The sequence below is a fragment of the Ovis canadensis genome, chromosome 7, assembly GCF_042477335.2.
Source record: "Ovis canadensis isolate MfBH-ARS-UI-01 breed Bighorn chromosome 7, ARS-UI_OviCan_v2, whole genome shotgun sequence".
Taxonomy (NCBI): domain Eukaryota; kingdom Metazoa; phylum Chordata; class Mammalia; order Artiodactyla; family Bovidae; genus Ovis; species Ovis canadensis.
The window spans coordinates 62534515-62551919 of record NC_091251.1 but is presented as its reverse complement, the minus strand read 5'-3'; the positions used below and the strand labels follow the sequence as shown (position 1 = coordinate 62551919).

General features: G+C 39.1%; 1 protein-coding gene across 1 annotated transcript in view; it reads left to right on the top strand.

The window, feature by feature from the left end:
* Positions 1-15205: 15205 nt before the first annotated feature.
* Positions 15206-17405, top strand: part of AQP9 (aquaporin 9) — a 51425-nt gene continuing 49225 nt past the window's right edge. The window contains exon 1 of the mRNA XM_069596390.1: positions 15206-15693. Within this exon, the coding sequence (XP_069452491.1) occupies positions 15583-15693 (111 nt within the window). The 5' untranslated portion in view covers positions 15206-15582. The remainder of the gene's footprint in view (positions 15694-17405) is intronic.

Below are 17405 nucleotides of genomic sequence, written 5' to 3'. Positions count from 1 at the left end.
ATGTGCTCTGCTGCTGCTAAGTCGCTTCAGTCGTGTCCGACTCTATGCGACCCCATAGACGGCAGCCCACCAGGCACCCCGTCCCTGGGATTCTCCAGGCAAGAACACTGGAATGGGGTGCCGTCTATGGGGTTGCACAGAGTTGGACACGACTGAAGCGACTTAGCAGCAGCAGCAGCAGCAGCAGAGGAACCAGAGATCTAACTGCCTACATCCATTGGATCATAGGGAAAGCAAGGGAATTCCAGAAAAACAGCTACCTCTGCTTCACTGACTAAGCTACAGAACTTAACTGTGTGAACAAACTGGAAAATTGTCAAAGAAATGGGAGTATCAGACCACCTTACTTGTCTCCTGAGAAAGCTGTATGCAGGTCAAGAAGCAACAGTAAGAACCGAACATGGAAGAGTATTAGAAAACTTTGATTATATATTAGGCCACAAGAACTTTTACAATATAGACCACAAATTGAAACCTTATGATACATTCTCTGAATATTCTATAATAAAGTTAGATACCAATAATGAAACTTCCTTGGATAGTATGTTTAAAAAAAATCACACCAATAAATATCTATTTGGTAAAAGGGAAATCAAACAGAAATGACAGATTTTTCTAAGAATGAACAATAATAGAACACAATATACCAAAACATATATATACAACTAAAGCAGTTCTCAGAGGAAAATTCATAACCTTAATTACTTCTACAGGAAAGAATATAAATGAATTAATCAGTAAACTTAAAGACATAAGAACAATGAAAGAAATTAAACTAAATCAGGAGAAATGTAAACTTACAAATAAAATCGGTACATTGTTCTTCAGAAATAACTATGAAAGAGATATCTGTCTGGTAGGGATCAAGGCAAAAAGAGAGGAAAATATAAGTAAATAAGTTTTAAAATGAAAAAGGATGCTTTAAAATTGTTTGCTACATCAGGATTACTAATTTTAAAAATCTAAGGCAAATAAAAGAATTTTTAGAAAAGACTGACCAAAAATCACTTATGTGTGTTAGTTATTCAGTCGTGTTCAACTGTTTGCGACCCCATGGTCTGTCCATGGAATTCTCTAGGCAAGAATACTGGAGTGGATTGCCATTCTCTTCTCCAGGGCATCTTCTAAACACAAGGATCAAACCCAGGTCTTCTGCACTGTTGGCAGATTCTTTACCATCTGAACTACAAGGGAAGCTGAAAAATCACTTAAGACACATAAATAACAGTAACTATTTCGTAGGTACTAAAATCTCAAAGATCTGCTAATCAAAGAGGAGATTGGTTGCACGCATGCATGGTAAGTAACTTCAGTTGTGTCTCTTTTCAACCCTATTGACTGTAGCCTGCCAGGCTCCTCTGTCCATGGGATTCTCCAGGCAAGAAGACTAGAATGGGTTGCCACGGCCTCCTCCAGAGGATCTTCCCAACCCAGGGATCAAACCCATGTCCCTTATGTCTCCTGCATTGGCAGGCAGGTTCTTCACCACCAACACCAGCTGGGATGCCCAGATTAGTCCACATTTGTGTATAAATGGAACCCATTATTTTTTTAAGGAACATATCATTCTTAGGTTATTTAAATTGTTCTATAGGATAGAGAAATATGGAAAACTTTCTAGTTTTTTTGTTCATAAACAGTATGTCTGATATCAAATTGGACAAATAAAATACAAATCACCTACTTATAATTTCAAAGCCAAAAGAAAATGAAAAACTATATACTCAAAAATTAAACCTAGTAGTATTTGTGTATGTGTATCATGACTAAATAGGGATCTTTTCAGGAATATAAGAACATTTAAAATATAGTATAATTAAGTAATAACATAACAAGAAATAGAAGAATTTTTTGAAATGTAATAGCCTCAGTAAATATTCAACAGACATTTTGATAGATTCCAACATTCATTTCTGTTTTAAAAATCACATTGCTTACATTTTTTTAAAAAGTCTCTTCATGATTAAACAAGAAACATGAAACTTAGCAGTTCACTAAAGGCATTGTCTATAAATTAACGAACAGAACAAGGATGCCTGTTTTTATAATTATAATTCAATATTTTTGTAATGATTTCTATCCATATACTAAGGTAAGAAAAATAAATAAATATAAAGATTAAAAAGAAAAAAGAGAGAGCAAAGGATGATTATTTATAGTTCATTATATTCTATCTTAAAAATTTAAGATAATGAAAAAATTTAGGCTTTTTAATATTGAAATGAACAGAAACCCATTCAAACTGGTTTTGAAAATATTAAACATTATTGGTTTACATAACTACAAGTCCAGAAATGTCATGGGCCTCAGGGTTAGTTGATCCAGTAATTCAGTGATATCACTAAGGGCTCAGCTGCATTCTGGTCCCTGTGTCAGCTTAATTAGAAGGCTGCTGCTGTCGCTGCTGCTGCTAAGTTGCTTCAGTCATGTCCAACTCTGTGTGACCCCATAGATGGCAGCCCAACAGGCTCCCCCATCCCTGGGATTCTCCAGGCAAGAGTACTGGAATGGGTTGCCATTGCCTTCTTCAATGCATGAAAGTGAAAAGTGAAAGTGAAGTCGCTCAGTCATGCCCGACTCTTAGCGACCCCATGGACTGCAGCCTACCAGGCTCCTCCATCCATGGGATTTTCCAGGCAAGAGTACTGGAGTGGGTTGCCATTGCCTTCTAGCTCCCCTCAAAGTTATGGGATGGGTGTCTGCAATAGTTGGAGCTACAAGCTTCCTTGTTCATGTCCAGGGAATGACAGAGAACTGGTTTCTTACAGCTTTCAGAGAGTTGAGGAATTTCTTTCCAAAGCCTCAGAAAGTTTCTTTTCAAATTTAATTGGCCCCAATTAAACCACATTATTATTCCTGAACCAGGCATGGTTTCAAGGGTGGGAAAATGATTCTCACAGGTTAAACTAGTCTATTTTTACCCTTAAACCTTAAACTTATGTTTACCCTTAATCAGTGTTCTACCTAAAGCCTATAGTTGCTCAGAAAAAGCAGTGGATATCCAAATAAAAATCTAATACTATTTGAAAGAGGGCTTAAAAGAAGCCAAGTAGGACACTAATGCTGTTCTCTACAGTGTCAACTAGATAACTATTTAGAACTGTAATAAAGCTCATTAAGATGTGAATATTAAAGGCATACATGCAGAAATTTGCTTGTAATGATCAGGTAGAATTATAAAGAAGATCTCATTCTAATTCCCCAAGTAGAGACAACTAAATACCAAATGCCTAGAAATAAGAATTTAAGAATTTGCAAGACTCAGTGGAGAAAATAATGTAAACTTACTTAAGGACATAAGAAAGACTTGAATAAGTGGAGAGATAAGAATCATATTTCTGAAGGGACTATTCAATAGTATAACTTTATCCATAAAGTTAATGCTCTTTCATTAATTAGAGTTGGGAGGATATGAAACTTTTTAAATGATTTTAAAGTTCACTTATCTAATAAATATTTGAAAATAGTAATAAGGAGGGATCTATTCTACCACAAAGACATCAAAATGTCTTGTAGGACTACAGTAATTAAAATCACTATTTTACTTCCAGGATTTTCTTATACAGGCAAGATGGAATTTCAAACCAAATAGTGTTGAAAAACTTGCCAAAATATTTTGGAATAATGTTAGAGTTCTGCCTTACACTATATATCATAATATATCCTAAAAAAATTAAAAATTTAATAAATTTAAATAAATTAAATTTTAGCCAGATCTTTTACTGTATCAAATTTAGTAACCATACACAAAAATATTTATAGACTTAAGTTTACAAATTTTATAAAGTTCTATATGGCAGCCACACATCATCATTATAAATAAAACATAAAGGATTAAATAGAAAATGATTTGCCATATATAATAGATAAAAGATTTATATTTTTATATTGTAAAGAGTGACAAACGTTATTAAAAATAAAACTGATGAAAGGGGGTAGAGGACATAAATTGAAAATGTATAAAAGGACACAAATAGTTAGCACATGAAAGATACCCAACCTCAATCAGTCAGTTCAGTCACTCAGTCGTGTCCGACTCTTTGCAACCTGATGGCCTCCCTGTCCATCATCAACTACTGGAGTTTACTCAAACTCATGTCCGTTGAGTCAGTGCTGCCATCCAACCATCTCATCCTCTTTCTTCCCCTTCTCCTCCCACCTTCAACCTTTCCCAGCATCAGGGTCTTTTCAAATGAGTCAGTTCTTCCCATCAGGTGGCCAAAGTATTGGAGTTTCAGCTTTAGCATCAGTCCTTCCATCGAATACTCAGGACTCATTTACTTTAGGATGGACTGGTTGGATCTCCTTGCTGTCCAAGGGACTCTCAGGAGTCTTCTCCAACACCACAGTGCAAAAGCATCAATTCTTCGGTGCTCAGCTTTCTTTATAGCCCAACTCTCACATACATACATGACTACTGGAAAAATCATAGCATTGACTAGACAGACCTTCGTTGGTAAAGTAATGTCTCTGCTTTTTAATATGCTGTCTAGATTGGTCATAGGTTTTCTTCCAAGGAGCAAGCGTCTTTTAATTTCATGCCTACAGTCACCATCTGCAGTGATTTGGGAGCCCAATAAAATAAAGTCTGTCACTGTTTCCACTGTTTCCCCATCTACTTGCCATGAAGTGATGGGACCAGATGTCATGATCTTACTTTTCTGAATGTTGAGTTTTAAGCTAACTTTTTGACTCTCCTCTTTCACTTTCATCAAGAGGTTCTTTAGTTCTTCGCTTTCTGCCATAAGTGTGATGTCACCTGCATATCTGAGGTTATTGATTTTTTTTCCAGGCAATCTCGATTCCAGCTTGTGCTTCATCCAGCCCAGCATTTCTCATGACGCACTCTGCATATAAGTTAAATAACCAGGGTGACATTATACAGCCTTGACATACTCCTTTCCCGATTTGGAAACAGTCTGTTCTTCCATGTCCAGTTATAACTGTTGTTTCCTGACCTGCATACAGGTTTCTTAAGAGACAGCTCAGGTGGTCTGGTATTCCCATCTCTTGAAGAATTTACCACAGTTTGTTGTGATCCACACAGTCAAAGGCTTTGGCATGGTCAATAAAGCAGAAATAGATGTTTTTCTGGAACTCTCTTGCTTTTTCAATGATCCAGTGGATGTTGGCAATTGGATCTCTGGTTCCTCTGCCTTTTCTAAAACCAGCTTGAACATCTGGAAGTTCACGGTTCACCTATTGCTGAAGCCTGGCTTGGAGAATTTTGAGAATTACTTTACTAGTGTGTGAGATTACTACAATTGGCGGTAGTCTGAGCATTCTTTGGCATTACCTTTCTTTTGGGTTCCCTGGTGGCTCAGATGGTAAAGTGTCTGCCTACAATGCGGGAGACCCAGGTTCGATCCCTGGGTCAGGAAGATCCCCTGGAGAAGGAAATGGCACCCCACTCCAGTATTCTTGCCTGGAAAATTTCATGGATGGAGGAGCCTGGTTGGCTACTGTCCATGGGGTCACAAAAAGTCAGATACGACTGAGTGACTTCACTTCACTTCTTTCGGGTTGGAATGAAAACTGACCTTTTCCAGTCCTGTGGCCACTACTGAGTTTTCCAAATTTTCTGGCATGTTGAGTGCAACACTTTAACAGCATCATCTTTTAGGACTTGAAATGGCTCAACTGGAATTCCATCACCTCTACTAGCTGTGTTCGTAGTGATGCTTCCTAAGGCCCACTAGACTTCGCATTCCAGGATGTCTGGCTCTAGGCACGTGATCATACCATCATGATTATCTGGGTCGTGAAGATGGTTTTTGTATAGTTCTGTGTATTCTTGCCACCTCTTCTTAATATCTTCTGCTTCTGTTAGGTCCATAACATTTCTGTCCTTTATTGTGCCCATCTTTGTATGAAATGTTCCCTTGGTATCTCTAATTTTCTTGAAGGTAGTCTTTCCCATTCTGTGTTTCCCTCTATTTCTTTGCATTGATCACTGAGGAAAGCTTTCTTATCTCTCTCTCCTTGCTATTCTTTGGAACTCTTCATTCAAATGGCTATATCTTTCCTTTTCTACTTTGCTTTTTGCTTCTCTTTTTTTCACAGCTATTTATAAGGCCTCCTCAGTCAGCCATTTTGCTTTATTCATTTCTTTTTCTTGGGGATGGTCTTGATCCCTGCCTCCTGTACAATGTCATGAACCTCTGTCCTTAGTTCTTCAGGCACTCTTTCTATCAGATCTAATCCCTTGAATCTATTTGTCACTTCCACTGTATAATCATAAGGGATTTGATTTGGTCCTCCCTGAATGGTCTAGTGGTTTTCCCTACTTTCTTCAATTTAAGTCTGAATTTGGCAATAACATGTTCATGATCTGAGCCACAGTCAACTCCCAGTATTGTTTTTGTTGACTGTATAGAGCTTCTCCATCTTTGGCTGCAAAGAATATAATCAATCTGATTTTGGTATTGACCATCTGGTGATGTCCATGTGTAGAGTCTTCTCTTGTGTTGTTGAAAGAGGGTGTTTGCTATGACCAGTGCATTCTCTTGGCAAAACTCTATTAGCCTTTGCCCTGCTTCATTCCGTACTCCAAGGCCAAATTTGCCTGTTACTCCAGGTGTTTCTTGACTTCCTACTTTTGCATTCCAGTCCCCTATAATGAGAAGGACATCTTTTTTTGGGTGTTAGTTCTAGTACTTTTGGGGTGTTAGTTCTATCCTACTTCACAGTTAACCAAATAAATGCATATGAAAACAATTTTATTTTTTAACTGCTATAGTGAGAGAATTAGAAAGAATTTACATTAACTAATATTAAAGAGAATGAGAGAAATAGATACATTTCCCCCTTGGCTTCACTGTAAGGCATGTAGGATCCTACCTGACCAGAGATTGAACCCATGCCCCTGCACAGCAAGTGCAGAGTCTTAACCACTGGACCACCAGGTAAGTTCTGCAGAAGCAGGTACTTTTTAAAAACTTTATATATGCATATTCTTGGACCAGTAATTCAACTTCTAGACAATTCTTCTAAGAGACAGACAGATAAGTATATATATAAGGATATTCATTTAATGTGTGTGGGGGGAGTTGGCAACAACTAATTGTCTATTGAAAGGAAGTTGTTTAAATTATGGCACATTTGTATAATTGAATATTATACAATCATTAAAAAGATGATTTATACATTGGCATAGAAAATGACAGAAAAATGTAAAATACATTAATCTAGTATGTACAATATAATCCCACTTTTAGGGAAAAAGGGAGAAATATTTATGTAGATCTACTGAAAAATTCTAGGGGGGTATATTTCAACCTGTTAATAGTGATAAACTACAAGGGCTGGGATTATGAGAGATTTTTATTTTAATTTAAATACTTCTGAATTTTTTTCAACTTAGTATGATTATTTTTCTCAAGGTAAAGTGGTTATATTTTCCCACTAGAAATGAAAAAAGGCAGAAGAGACAGATGAAATGGTTGCTATGAATTGAATGTTTGTGTCATCCCAAAATTCCTAGGTTAAGGCCCTAATTCCCAAATGTGGTGTTTTGATTAGAGGAAATTGGTTTTGAATGAAGTTAAGGGAGTGGAGTCTCCATGGTGGGATTGGTAGCTTTAAAAGAGGAACAAGACTGAGCTCTCTTTCAGTCATGTGAGAATGCAACAAGAAGGTAGCTGTCTACACCAGGAAAGAAACCCTCACCCTCTCCCAACCTTCAGTTCAGTTCAGTTCAGTTCAGTTCAGTTCAGTCGCTCAGTCATGTCCGACTCTTTGTGACCCCATGACTTGCAGCATGCCAGGCCTCCCTGTCCATCACCAACTCCCGGAGTTCACTCAGACTCACGTCCATCGAGTCCGTGATGCCATCCAGCCATCTCATCCTCTGTCGTCCCCTTCTCCTCCTGCCCTCAATCCCTCCCAGCATCAGAATCTTTTCCAGTGAGTCAACTCTTCGCATGAGGTGGCCAAAGTACTGGAGTTTCAGCTTTAGCATCATATTCCCTCCAAAGAAATCCCAGGGCTGATCTCCTTCAGAATGGACTGGTTGAATCTCCTTGCAGTCCAAGGGACTCTCAAGAGTCTTCTCCCAACCTTACTCGCATCCTAATCTCAGACATCTAGCCTCCAGAACTGTGAGAAATAAATGATTGTTGCTTAAAACACCCTGTCTATGGGATCTTGTTATAGTAGCCCAAATGGATTAAGACTGAAATTTAAGGTGAAATACTTCTGAAGGAACATTTTGCAGGAGAATTAAGACCTGAACCTATTTTTATGACCCAGGAAAGAAGCCAATGGGGGAAAGAGATTGAGAGAGTGAGGGGAATGTTAACTGGAAGGTTTCAGAGGGGCTGGAACAGTACACCAGCATCAGAGCTAACTTTAGAATGAAAGGAAAGGAAAGGAGGACATTATAAATAAAATTAGGGCAACTTTTTGAAGAGAAGAGGTACAAAAGTGTTATAGCTAATGAACCTGTTTGTTTTCTCAGTGGATTAGGATAAAAGATCATCAGCTGAGTGGGAGGATTGGAACAGGGAACTGGAGGAGCCTGGAAGAGATATATTGCTGCTGCATAGAGTGAAATCTTTTGCCTGGAAAATCCCATGGACGGAGGAGCCTGGTGGGCTGCAGTCCCTGGGGTCGTGAAGAGTCAGACATGACTGAGTGACTTCACTTTCACTTTTCACTTTCATGCTTTGGAGAAGGAAATGGCTACCGACTCCAGTGTTCTTGCCTGGAGAATCCCAGGGACGGGGGAGCCTGGTGGGCTGCCATCTATGGGGTCGCACAGAGTTGGACACGACTGAAGCAGCTTAGCAGCAGCAGCAGCAGAATGAAATAGTGCGTAGGATCTGAACTACCAGGAATACATGCAAGATTCCTGGGCTCCATCCCAGATGTACCAAATCATAGTTTCTGAAGTTGGGTGATATGAAAGCATCCTAAAGTCTGGAACCTTTGATATAAAAGGTTAACTAAAGATATGGGGCCATTGCTGATGCTAGATCACAGCTATCTTTAGGGTCAATCAGTACCTTTATATAATTTTTCAGCATTATTAACATTGTGGGAGGAAAGAATTTGAGAGAAATCAATGGTTGAATTTACTCAGAGTTGGGCTTTGGCAATGTGGGTGTGGAAGAAAGTCAAGGGGTCAATGGAACCAGAGACACTGGTTAAGTGCATCATTAACCTGGGTGATAGTGAGGTAAGAGCTAGGTGGAGAGGGAGGAGTTGACAGACTGTAATCCATGAAGAGGATGTGAAGCAGATTGGTGAAAGAGAGTGGGTGAAAGGTGGGAACTGGAAGTTTTAGTCAGTGGGATGTAGTCTGGTATGAAAGATTTTGAGAGAGGACGTAGTGACACAACCCCAACAGTGGCCATTAAAGGGGCTTTTGAAGTAGAGTGGGGATTCGGTTGGCCAAAGTAGAAGAGGTTGGGGAAGTCAGGTCGGAGTAAGAGACAGTTCTCCTTAAGAACAACAGACTTGTTGAATGCCATGGTGGTGGAAAAGATGGTTTCTCTTCTTCAGTGAAAAGCAGAGAAGACAATGTTGGGGTTAGGGAGGGACAGAGAAGGAAGGGAGGAAATAGAAGAGCTGGGTACAAAGCTGTAAATCAACTATACTCTAATAAAATTTTTTTAAAAATAAAAGATGGAGAACAGTGTGGAGATTCCTTAAAAAACTGCAAATAGAACTGCCTTATGACCCAGCAATCCCACTGCTGGGCATACACACCGAGGAAACCAGAATTGAAAGAGACACATGTACCCCAATGTTCACCACAGCACTGTTTATAATAGCCAGGACGTGGAAACAACCTAGATGTCCATCAGCAGATGAATGGATAAGAAAGCTGTGGTACATATACACAATGGAGTATTACTCAGCTATTAAAAAGAATACATTTGAATCAGTTCTGATGAGATGGATGAAACTGGAGCCGATTATACAGAGTGAAGTAAGCCAGAAAGGAAAACACCAATACAGTATACTAACACATATATATGGAATTTAGGAAGATGGCAATGATAACCCTGTATGCAAGACAGCAAAAAAGACACAGATGTGTATAACGGACTTTTGGACTCAGAGGGAAAGGGAGAGGGTGGGATGATTTGGGAGAATGGCATTGAAACATGTATACTATCATGTAAGAATCGAATCGCCAGTCTATGTCCAATGCAGGATACAGCATGCTTGGGGCTGGTGCAGGAAGATGACCCAGAGGGATGTTGTGGGGAGGGAGGTGGGAGGGGGGTTCATGTTTGGGATCACATGTACACCCGTGGTGGATTCATGTCAATGTATGGCAAAACCAATACAGTATTGTAAAGTAAAATAAAGTAAAAATTAAAATTAAAAAAATAAATTAAAAAAAAAAAGATGAGGAAACGGAGGTAAATAAATAAATTAAAGAGCTAGGTAGGCTAGCTCCAAAGATTTGGCCTGGCACTGGGTCTAGGTATGCACAATTTTAGGACTGCTGGTGGCCAGATGAGTCATTGCGTTGGCGCTGCACAGTAGCCTCTAGGATGTCTATGTGGTGATAAGTGGAGTTTTGGTTTAGTATTTTGCACTTGCTTCTGCTTTACCATATGATGTATTTATTTGGAGATATTTGTCACTTAGACTGTATAAATTCTTAAAAGTAGAGATCTGTCTACCTTACTTTTGAATCCCTACTGCTTAATGCTGTGCGTGATGTATGGTAAATAATAAAAGGTTTTTCTGGATGAGTAAATGAAAGAAATTAAGCAGCCTCCTTACCCAACAGGACCTTTGGCATGAGGGTGCTTTGCAAAGGGGAGTGTGAGTGAATTAGGTTTGAGGATGAATTTATGGTGATGGAGGTGAAAAGGGTAACTGTCCTCTGAAGGTAAAATGAAAGAAATTATAAAGATTTGAAATGTTTAGTACCACAAGTTCAACTTCTGCTTTCAATAAATGCTCTCCTAAGGTAATCTTATCTTTTTTTAAAATTTTATTCAATTTTATTTTATTTTAGATATGGCATGCATGCTTAGTTGTGTCTGGCTCTTTGCGGCCCTGTCGACTCTAGCCTACCTGCCAGGCTCCTCTGTCCATGATATTCTCCAGGCAAGAGTACTGGAGTGAGTAGCCATTTCCTTCTATAGAGAATCTTTTCCATTCAGAGATCAAACCTGCATTAGCAGGGGATTCTTTACCACCGTGACACCTGGGAAGCCTGTAACCTCATCTTTATTCAAGGCTTCAGTTATCACCTCGATCAACACACAGACCTTTCTTCTCAATACAGACCATTTCCTACTTGACATCTCCTCTCAGAAGCACTAGAGAGTCCCTGAGGCTCAACCTGCACAAGCAGAATTCATGACCTTCCCTTGCAGCCCTGGTCCTCTTCCAACATTTCCTCTCTGGGTGCTTAGCCCCTCTTTTCCCAAAAGCCAGGAATATAGCCATTAAACTTGAATTCCTTTTCCTCATCCTTCATATCCAATCCATAAAGCCCTTCCAAGTTTAAGATATAAAGAACTCTTCCATTTCTTTTTTTAAATATAAATTTATTTATTTTAATTGGAGGTTAATTACTTTACAATATTGTATTGGTTTTGCCATACATCAACATGAATCTGCCACAGGTATACACGTGTTCTCCATCCTGAACCCCCCTCCCTCCTCCCTCCGCATACCATACCCCTGGGTCATCCCAGTGCACCAGCCCCAAGCATCCAGTATCATGCATTGAACCTGGACTGGCGATTCATTTCATATATGATATTATACATGTTTCAATGCCATTCTCCCAAATCATCCCACTCTCTCCCTCTCCCCCAGAGTCCAAAAGACTGTTCTATACATCTGTGTCTCTTTTGCTATCTCGCATATCTTTCTAAATTCCATATATATGTGTTAGTATACTGTATCGGTATTTTTCTTTCTGGCTTACTTCACTCTGCATAATAGGCTCCAGTTTCAGCCACCTCATTAGAACTGATTCAAATGTATTCTTTTTAATGGCTGAGTAATACTCCATTGTGTATATGTACCACACCTTTCTTATCCATTCATCTGCTGATGGACATCTAGGTTGCTTCCATGTTCTGGCTATTATAAACAGTGCTGCAATGAACATTGAGGTACACTCTTTCAATTCTGGGTTCCTTGGTGTGTATGCCCAGCAGTGGGATTGCTGGGTCATAAGGCAGTTCTATTTGCAATTTTTTAAGGAATCTCCACACTGTTCTTCATAGTGGCTGTACTAGTTTGCATTCCCACCAACTGTGTAAGAGGGTTCCCTTTTCTCCACAACCTCTCCAGCATTTATTGCTTGTAGACTTTTGGATTGCAGCCATTCTGACTGGCATGAAATGGTACCTCATTATGGTCTTGATTTGCATTTTTCTGATAATGAGTGATGTTGAGCATCTTTTCATGTGTTTGTTAGCCATCCGTATGTCTTCTTTGGAGAAATGTCTATTTAGTTCTTTGGCCCATTTTTTTGATTGGGTCGTTTATTTTTCTGGAATTGAGCTGCATGAGTTGCTTGTATATTTTTGAGATTAGTTGTTTGTCAGTTGCTTCATTTGCTATTATTTTATCCCATTCTGAAGGCTGTCTTTTCACCTTGCTTATAGTTTCCTTTGTTGTGCGGAAGCTTTTAAGTTTCATTAGGTCCCATTTGTTTATTTCTGCTTTTATTTCCAATATTCTGGGAGGTGGGTCATAGGGGATCCTGCTGTGATGTATGTCGGAGAGTGTTTTGCCCATGTTCTCCTCTAGGAGTTTTATAGTTTCTGGTCTTACGTTTAGATGTTTAATCCATTTTGAGTTTATTTTTGTGTATGGTGTTAGAAAGTGTTCTAAGCTACCACCTAGTCCTGGCATTCTGTAATATCCCCCAATGTCTACATATATCCACTTTTAGGCCCTCTCCAGTACCCCCTCCACTCACAGCTAAGATGATCTTTTAAAAACTCAAATCTGGGGGCTTCCCTGGTGGTTCAGTGGTTAAGAATTCGCCTGCCAGTGCAGGAGATATGGGTTCAATCCCTGGCCCAGGAAGATTCCACATGCCATGAAGCAACTAAGCCCACACACCACAACTATTAAGCCTGCATTCTAGAGCCCACAAGCTGCAACTACTGAGCCCACATGCCTAGAGCCTGTGCTCCACAGAAAGAGAAGACCCCACACCTCAACAAAGAGTCCCCACTCGCCACAATTAGAGAAAGCCCAATCGTAGCAGTGAAAACAGTGAAAGCAGTGCCGCCAAAAATAACAATTTTTTTTAATACGCAAATCTAATGGTGTCCTGTTCCTGCTTAAACCACTTCAGTGACTTATTATTGCTCTTATCTTGAACATGATTTACAAGGCTCAGTATGGTCTGTCCCCTGAATTAGGCTCATTTTGCTCTGTACTCCTTTGCTGCCTCTGGGAGCCAGTCATTTCTCCCATTCTTGGATACGCATTATACTGTTCCCATCCTCACCCCCCAAGACATTCCCCACTTCATGTGATTAACCTCTATCCTTCCTTCTGATCTCAGCTCAGACATGATATCCTTAAGAGAAGCTATCAGAGATCTCTAGCAAGGTGAAATTCCCTGCTTACATTTGCTCATAGAAATATGTCCTCTACCCCCATAGCATACATCTCTGTTGTGATTTCACATTTCTGTGTGTATGATTATTTCACTCATGCTTGCTTCCCTTATGAGACTCTGAGCTCTGTAAGGGGCAAGAACTCCACGTGTTTGTGTTAAGTACAGTGCTTGGCACAGCACACAATGAATACGCCATAAATATTTGTTAGGTGAGGGAGGACAGCAAAGAACACCCTTGTGTGGTATTAGTTGTAAACACAACAATAAAGTCCTGTTTCTCTGGTCCATCCAGCAGTACTTGGGAATAGTGCAGTCATAAATAACTCTTCTAGACAATAGTATCCATAACTTAACCAGGAGTTAGTCAAATACTTCATTACTGTTTTGGCAATGGCATGTTCTCAGGCAAGTTATAATCTCTTTAGACCTAAACTATTGATTTCAATTATACACTAGGTATGTCTTCTGTCCTTGTAATATCTGCAGCTCTTTTCTCTAGGCCCTTCCTTCTCTTCCAGTCTTCCTCCTTAACTGGGAATAACTGTGGGCCTCCTGCAAAGACAGGGGAGGGCCTGAAATAGAGCTGGCTTCTCTGTGGGAGAGCTGGGAAGAAGCACACAGCATGGGTACTAATTCCATGGAACTGTTTTGGGATTCAGAAACAACCACTGGATTCTACCTCTTCAAACCAGTTTTGAAAAATAAGACTTGAATGTTCAATGTGATGAGAAGTTAGTCTTGAATACAGTTTGCTGTCTGTAGGGATGTTATTCATCAAACTTAAAAAATATAGCCCAGGAGACTTGTTTAGGTATCTTACTCCCTTTCTTGTTTAATTGGGGTGACATACTCAGGTTGAGCTCTTTCTGACTCAGTGATCTCTAAGCAGTATAGACTCTCAAGCTACTGTTGTTTACTTACTATAGATTTTGCCTAAGTATTTCATGGTAAATGAAGGAAGGCAACTTGGTTTTCAAACTAGAATGCTTCTTAAGAAGTTGGTTTCTCCATCATCCTGATTCTTGATTCCAAGCTATCTTGGGTAGATGAATCCCAGCTACAGGATCCGAACAGGAGATCCCATTCTGTTCTACAGACTTGCCATGTGAAACTTGCAATTGTCTCTCTGTATGTTCCTTTCTTCAGGTCTTCCCAGGTGGCTCAGTGGTAAAGAATCTGCCTGCTAATGTAGGAGATGCAGGTTGGACCCCTGGGTCAAGAAGAGCCCCTGGGGAAGGAAACGGCAACCCACTCTGATGTTCTTCCTGGGATAATCCCAGGGACAGAAGAGCCTGATGGGTTACAGTCCATGGGGGTCACAAAGAGTGACTGAGACACTGAGCACACACACGGTAATCTCTTCATCTCTAGAACAAATGCAGTGGTTCTCAACATCATCAGGGAGCTGCAATTAAATCACTGAAATGTTATTGGACGAGAAAAAGAGTGATTAATTTTGCAGAACAACACATCTATATTTCATTCATGTTCTATAATGTGCATGAAAGTGCCTTCAGAGAAGAATGTTTACACTGGATGTATATGTGTCTGATTTGACAATTCCAAGCTACACTTCAACCAACCATTTCTAAACAGAAAAAAAAAAAAGTCAGAAGCTTGCAATTGTGCAACATGTAAATCTCTCCTGGACTGGAGCCCATCGCTGTGGTTTGGCAACGACGCAACCAATACATCTCTTTTCTCATCTCTTGAAACAAAAAACCAACAGAGAAAAAAGTACCATGAAAAGAAAGGTAATGATTAATCCATCAGGCACAAAAAGGGTTGTTTTCAGGATTTCAGGTTCTACCTCGCCATTTCAAATAAACAGCAGCAACCACAGAATGACAACTTCACCACCAGAGGAGTAAACCACAGATTCTAACTGGGACTGGATAATCGAATCAGACATCACCAGGAACCTGTGAGCAGTTGTTAAAAACTTTTATGTGCCAGTGAAGTAGGGATCAGAAGAAGCAGGTGTTGGTGAAACGAGTGGTCTTTGAAGAAGCCCCAAGATGCAGCCTGAGATGGAACAAAAGAAAAAAAGCTTGAAGCAGAGATTGGTCTTGAAGAACACTTTAGCCAGGGAAACACTCTCCGAGTTCTTGGGTACATTTATAATGATTGTGAGTATTTCCTGAATTTTGAACCAAGGATGCCTCATTGTAACCTAGCTCATGATAAAAATTTTTATCTTTGTTTTGAGTTCGTCATTAGACTCACTTCTTTCAGCAATCAGCAAGTTACTTCCAGGCTGTTTGGCTACTCAGTGGCCAACATTTTAGGTTTCTGCTTACTCACTCCATTTAGCCACAAAAGTGGATGAGAGAGGAAGAGGGGCATGAAATACTTTCTTCATTTTACAGATTTACTCGGGCTCTAAAATGACTTTGTGACTAAAGTTAGCTGTTAGAAAATTTTTCCCTTTGCTTAACTGATTTATACCCTGCTTATTTCCCCAAAAATGTTAAGCTGATTTATCAATAATCAATAAATGTGGATGCCAAGAGACAGCTTGTTATCACACGTGCTTGGCAAAGATTGTGTTGTCAGATCACTTGATTTTTACTAAATTTAAAAATGCACTAATTTATTAGGTAGAAATAGTGTACTGTGCAATGGTCCAGCTGTAATTTTATTAGTTGCCTCCTCTGTTTAACTCAAACTAATCTCTAAAGAGTTTCAATTAGACAGTTATAAAAAAAAATTGTCAGATGTAAAGGAAGGATGTATTCTAAGAACGTCTTGAGGATTTTGCCTGAAGATTAGCACAGCTATTAACAAAAGTCTGGAAAGTTTACTTAAGCGGCATGGGCTCTAGGTTTTCATCCTGTTGCATGTTCCATCATTCTCTGTATCCTGAATTTTTAGCTGGGCTCAAACCATTAGTGAGCAAAAGTTAAATGTGCGATTATTTTCATGAGTAGCTGCTACTGATTTTAACTTGCTTTAAAACGACAAAAATCTGCTCAAAGTTTCCCTACTCCATTTACGAATAATTTCATTTTTAAGATTATAGAGGAGTATCCATAAACTTTGTACATGAAAAGTTCTTGGGTGATATGCATCATGGTGACTATAGTTAATAGTATTATATTACATACATGGAAATTGCTAAGATTATATCTTAAAAGTTCTCATCATAAGAAAAAATATATAATTATGTATGCAGATAGACATTAGTTAGACTTACTGTGATGCTCATTTTACTATATAAACAAATATTGAATTAGTATATTGTACACCTGAACTACCATATTGCTATACCTCATTTTTTAAAGTTCTTTGATTTGTGTAAATACGTAACATTTCAGGAGACTAATCCAAGACTAAGAAATGAATATGGACTCAAAAAATTGAACTAGTGTAAAATGAGACAGAGCGATATGTTTTCTGGTTTCTGAAAACCTCTTTGTATATGATTCATTCAAGTATCTTCAAGGTATTAGGACAATTTCTTATACTCCCTCTTGACCATCCTCCCCTCTCATCTACGTGACTTAGTTAGATGAGGGCAGTGTTGGGGAGAAGGGTGTTGGAAGGAAAAAAAGAGAGAAAATAAAAGTCCAAGATTCTTCTGATTCTAGTCACTCTTTACTGAAAAATTGCCCTCAGGGAGTCAGAAATCCTGTGGTTATGTTCCTTGACAATTTGGTCCCAAAGGGAAGAGTGGTGGTTATCCCAGCTTAACTTTATCCTCAGGGTGACCTGTGATACAGAGAAGTGAAGTGAATTCAGTTACAAGTCTAAGTGCTCTGCAAATAAAATAGAGGAGGAAGTGAGCTAAACATCTGTGTATTTTGTAACCAAATAAAAGTTAAAACCCTCTTTATTTCTT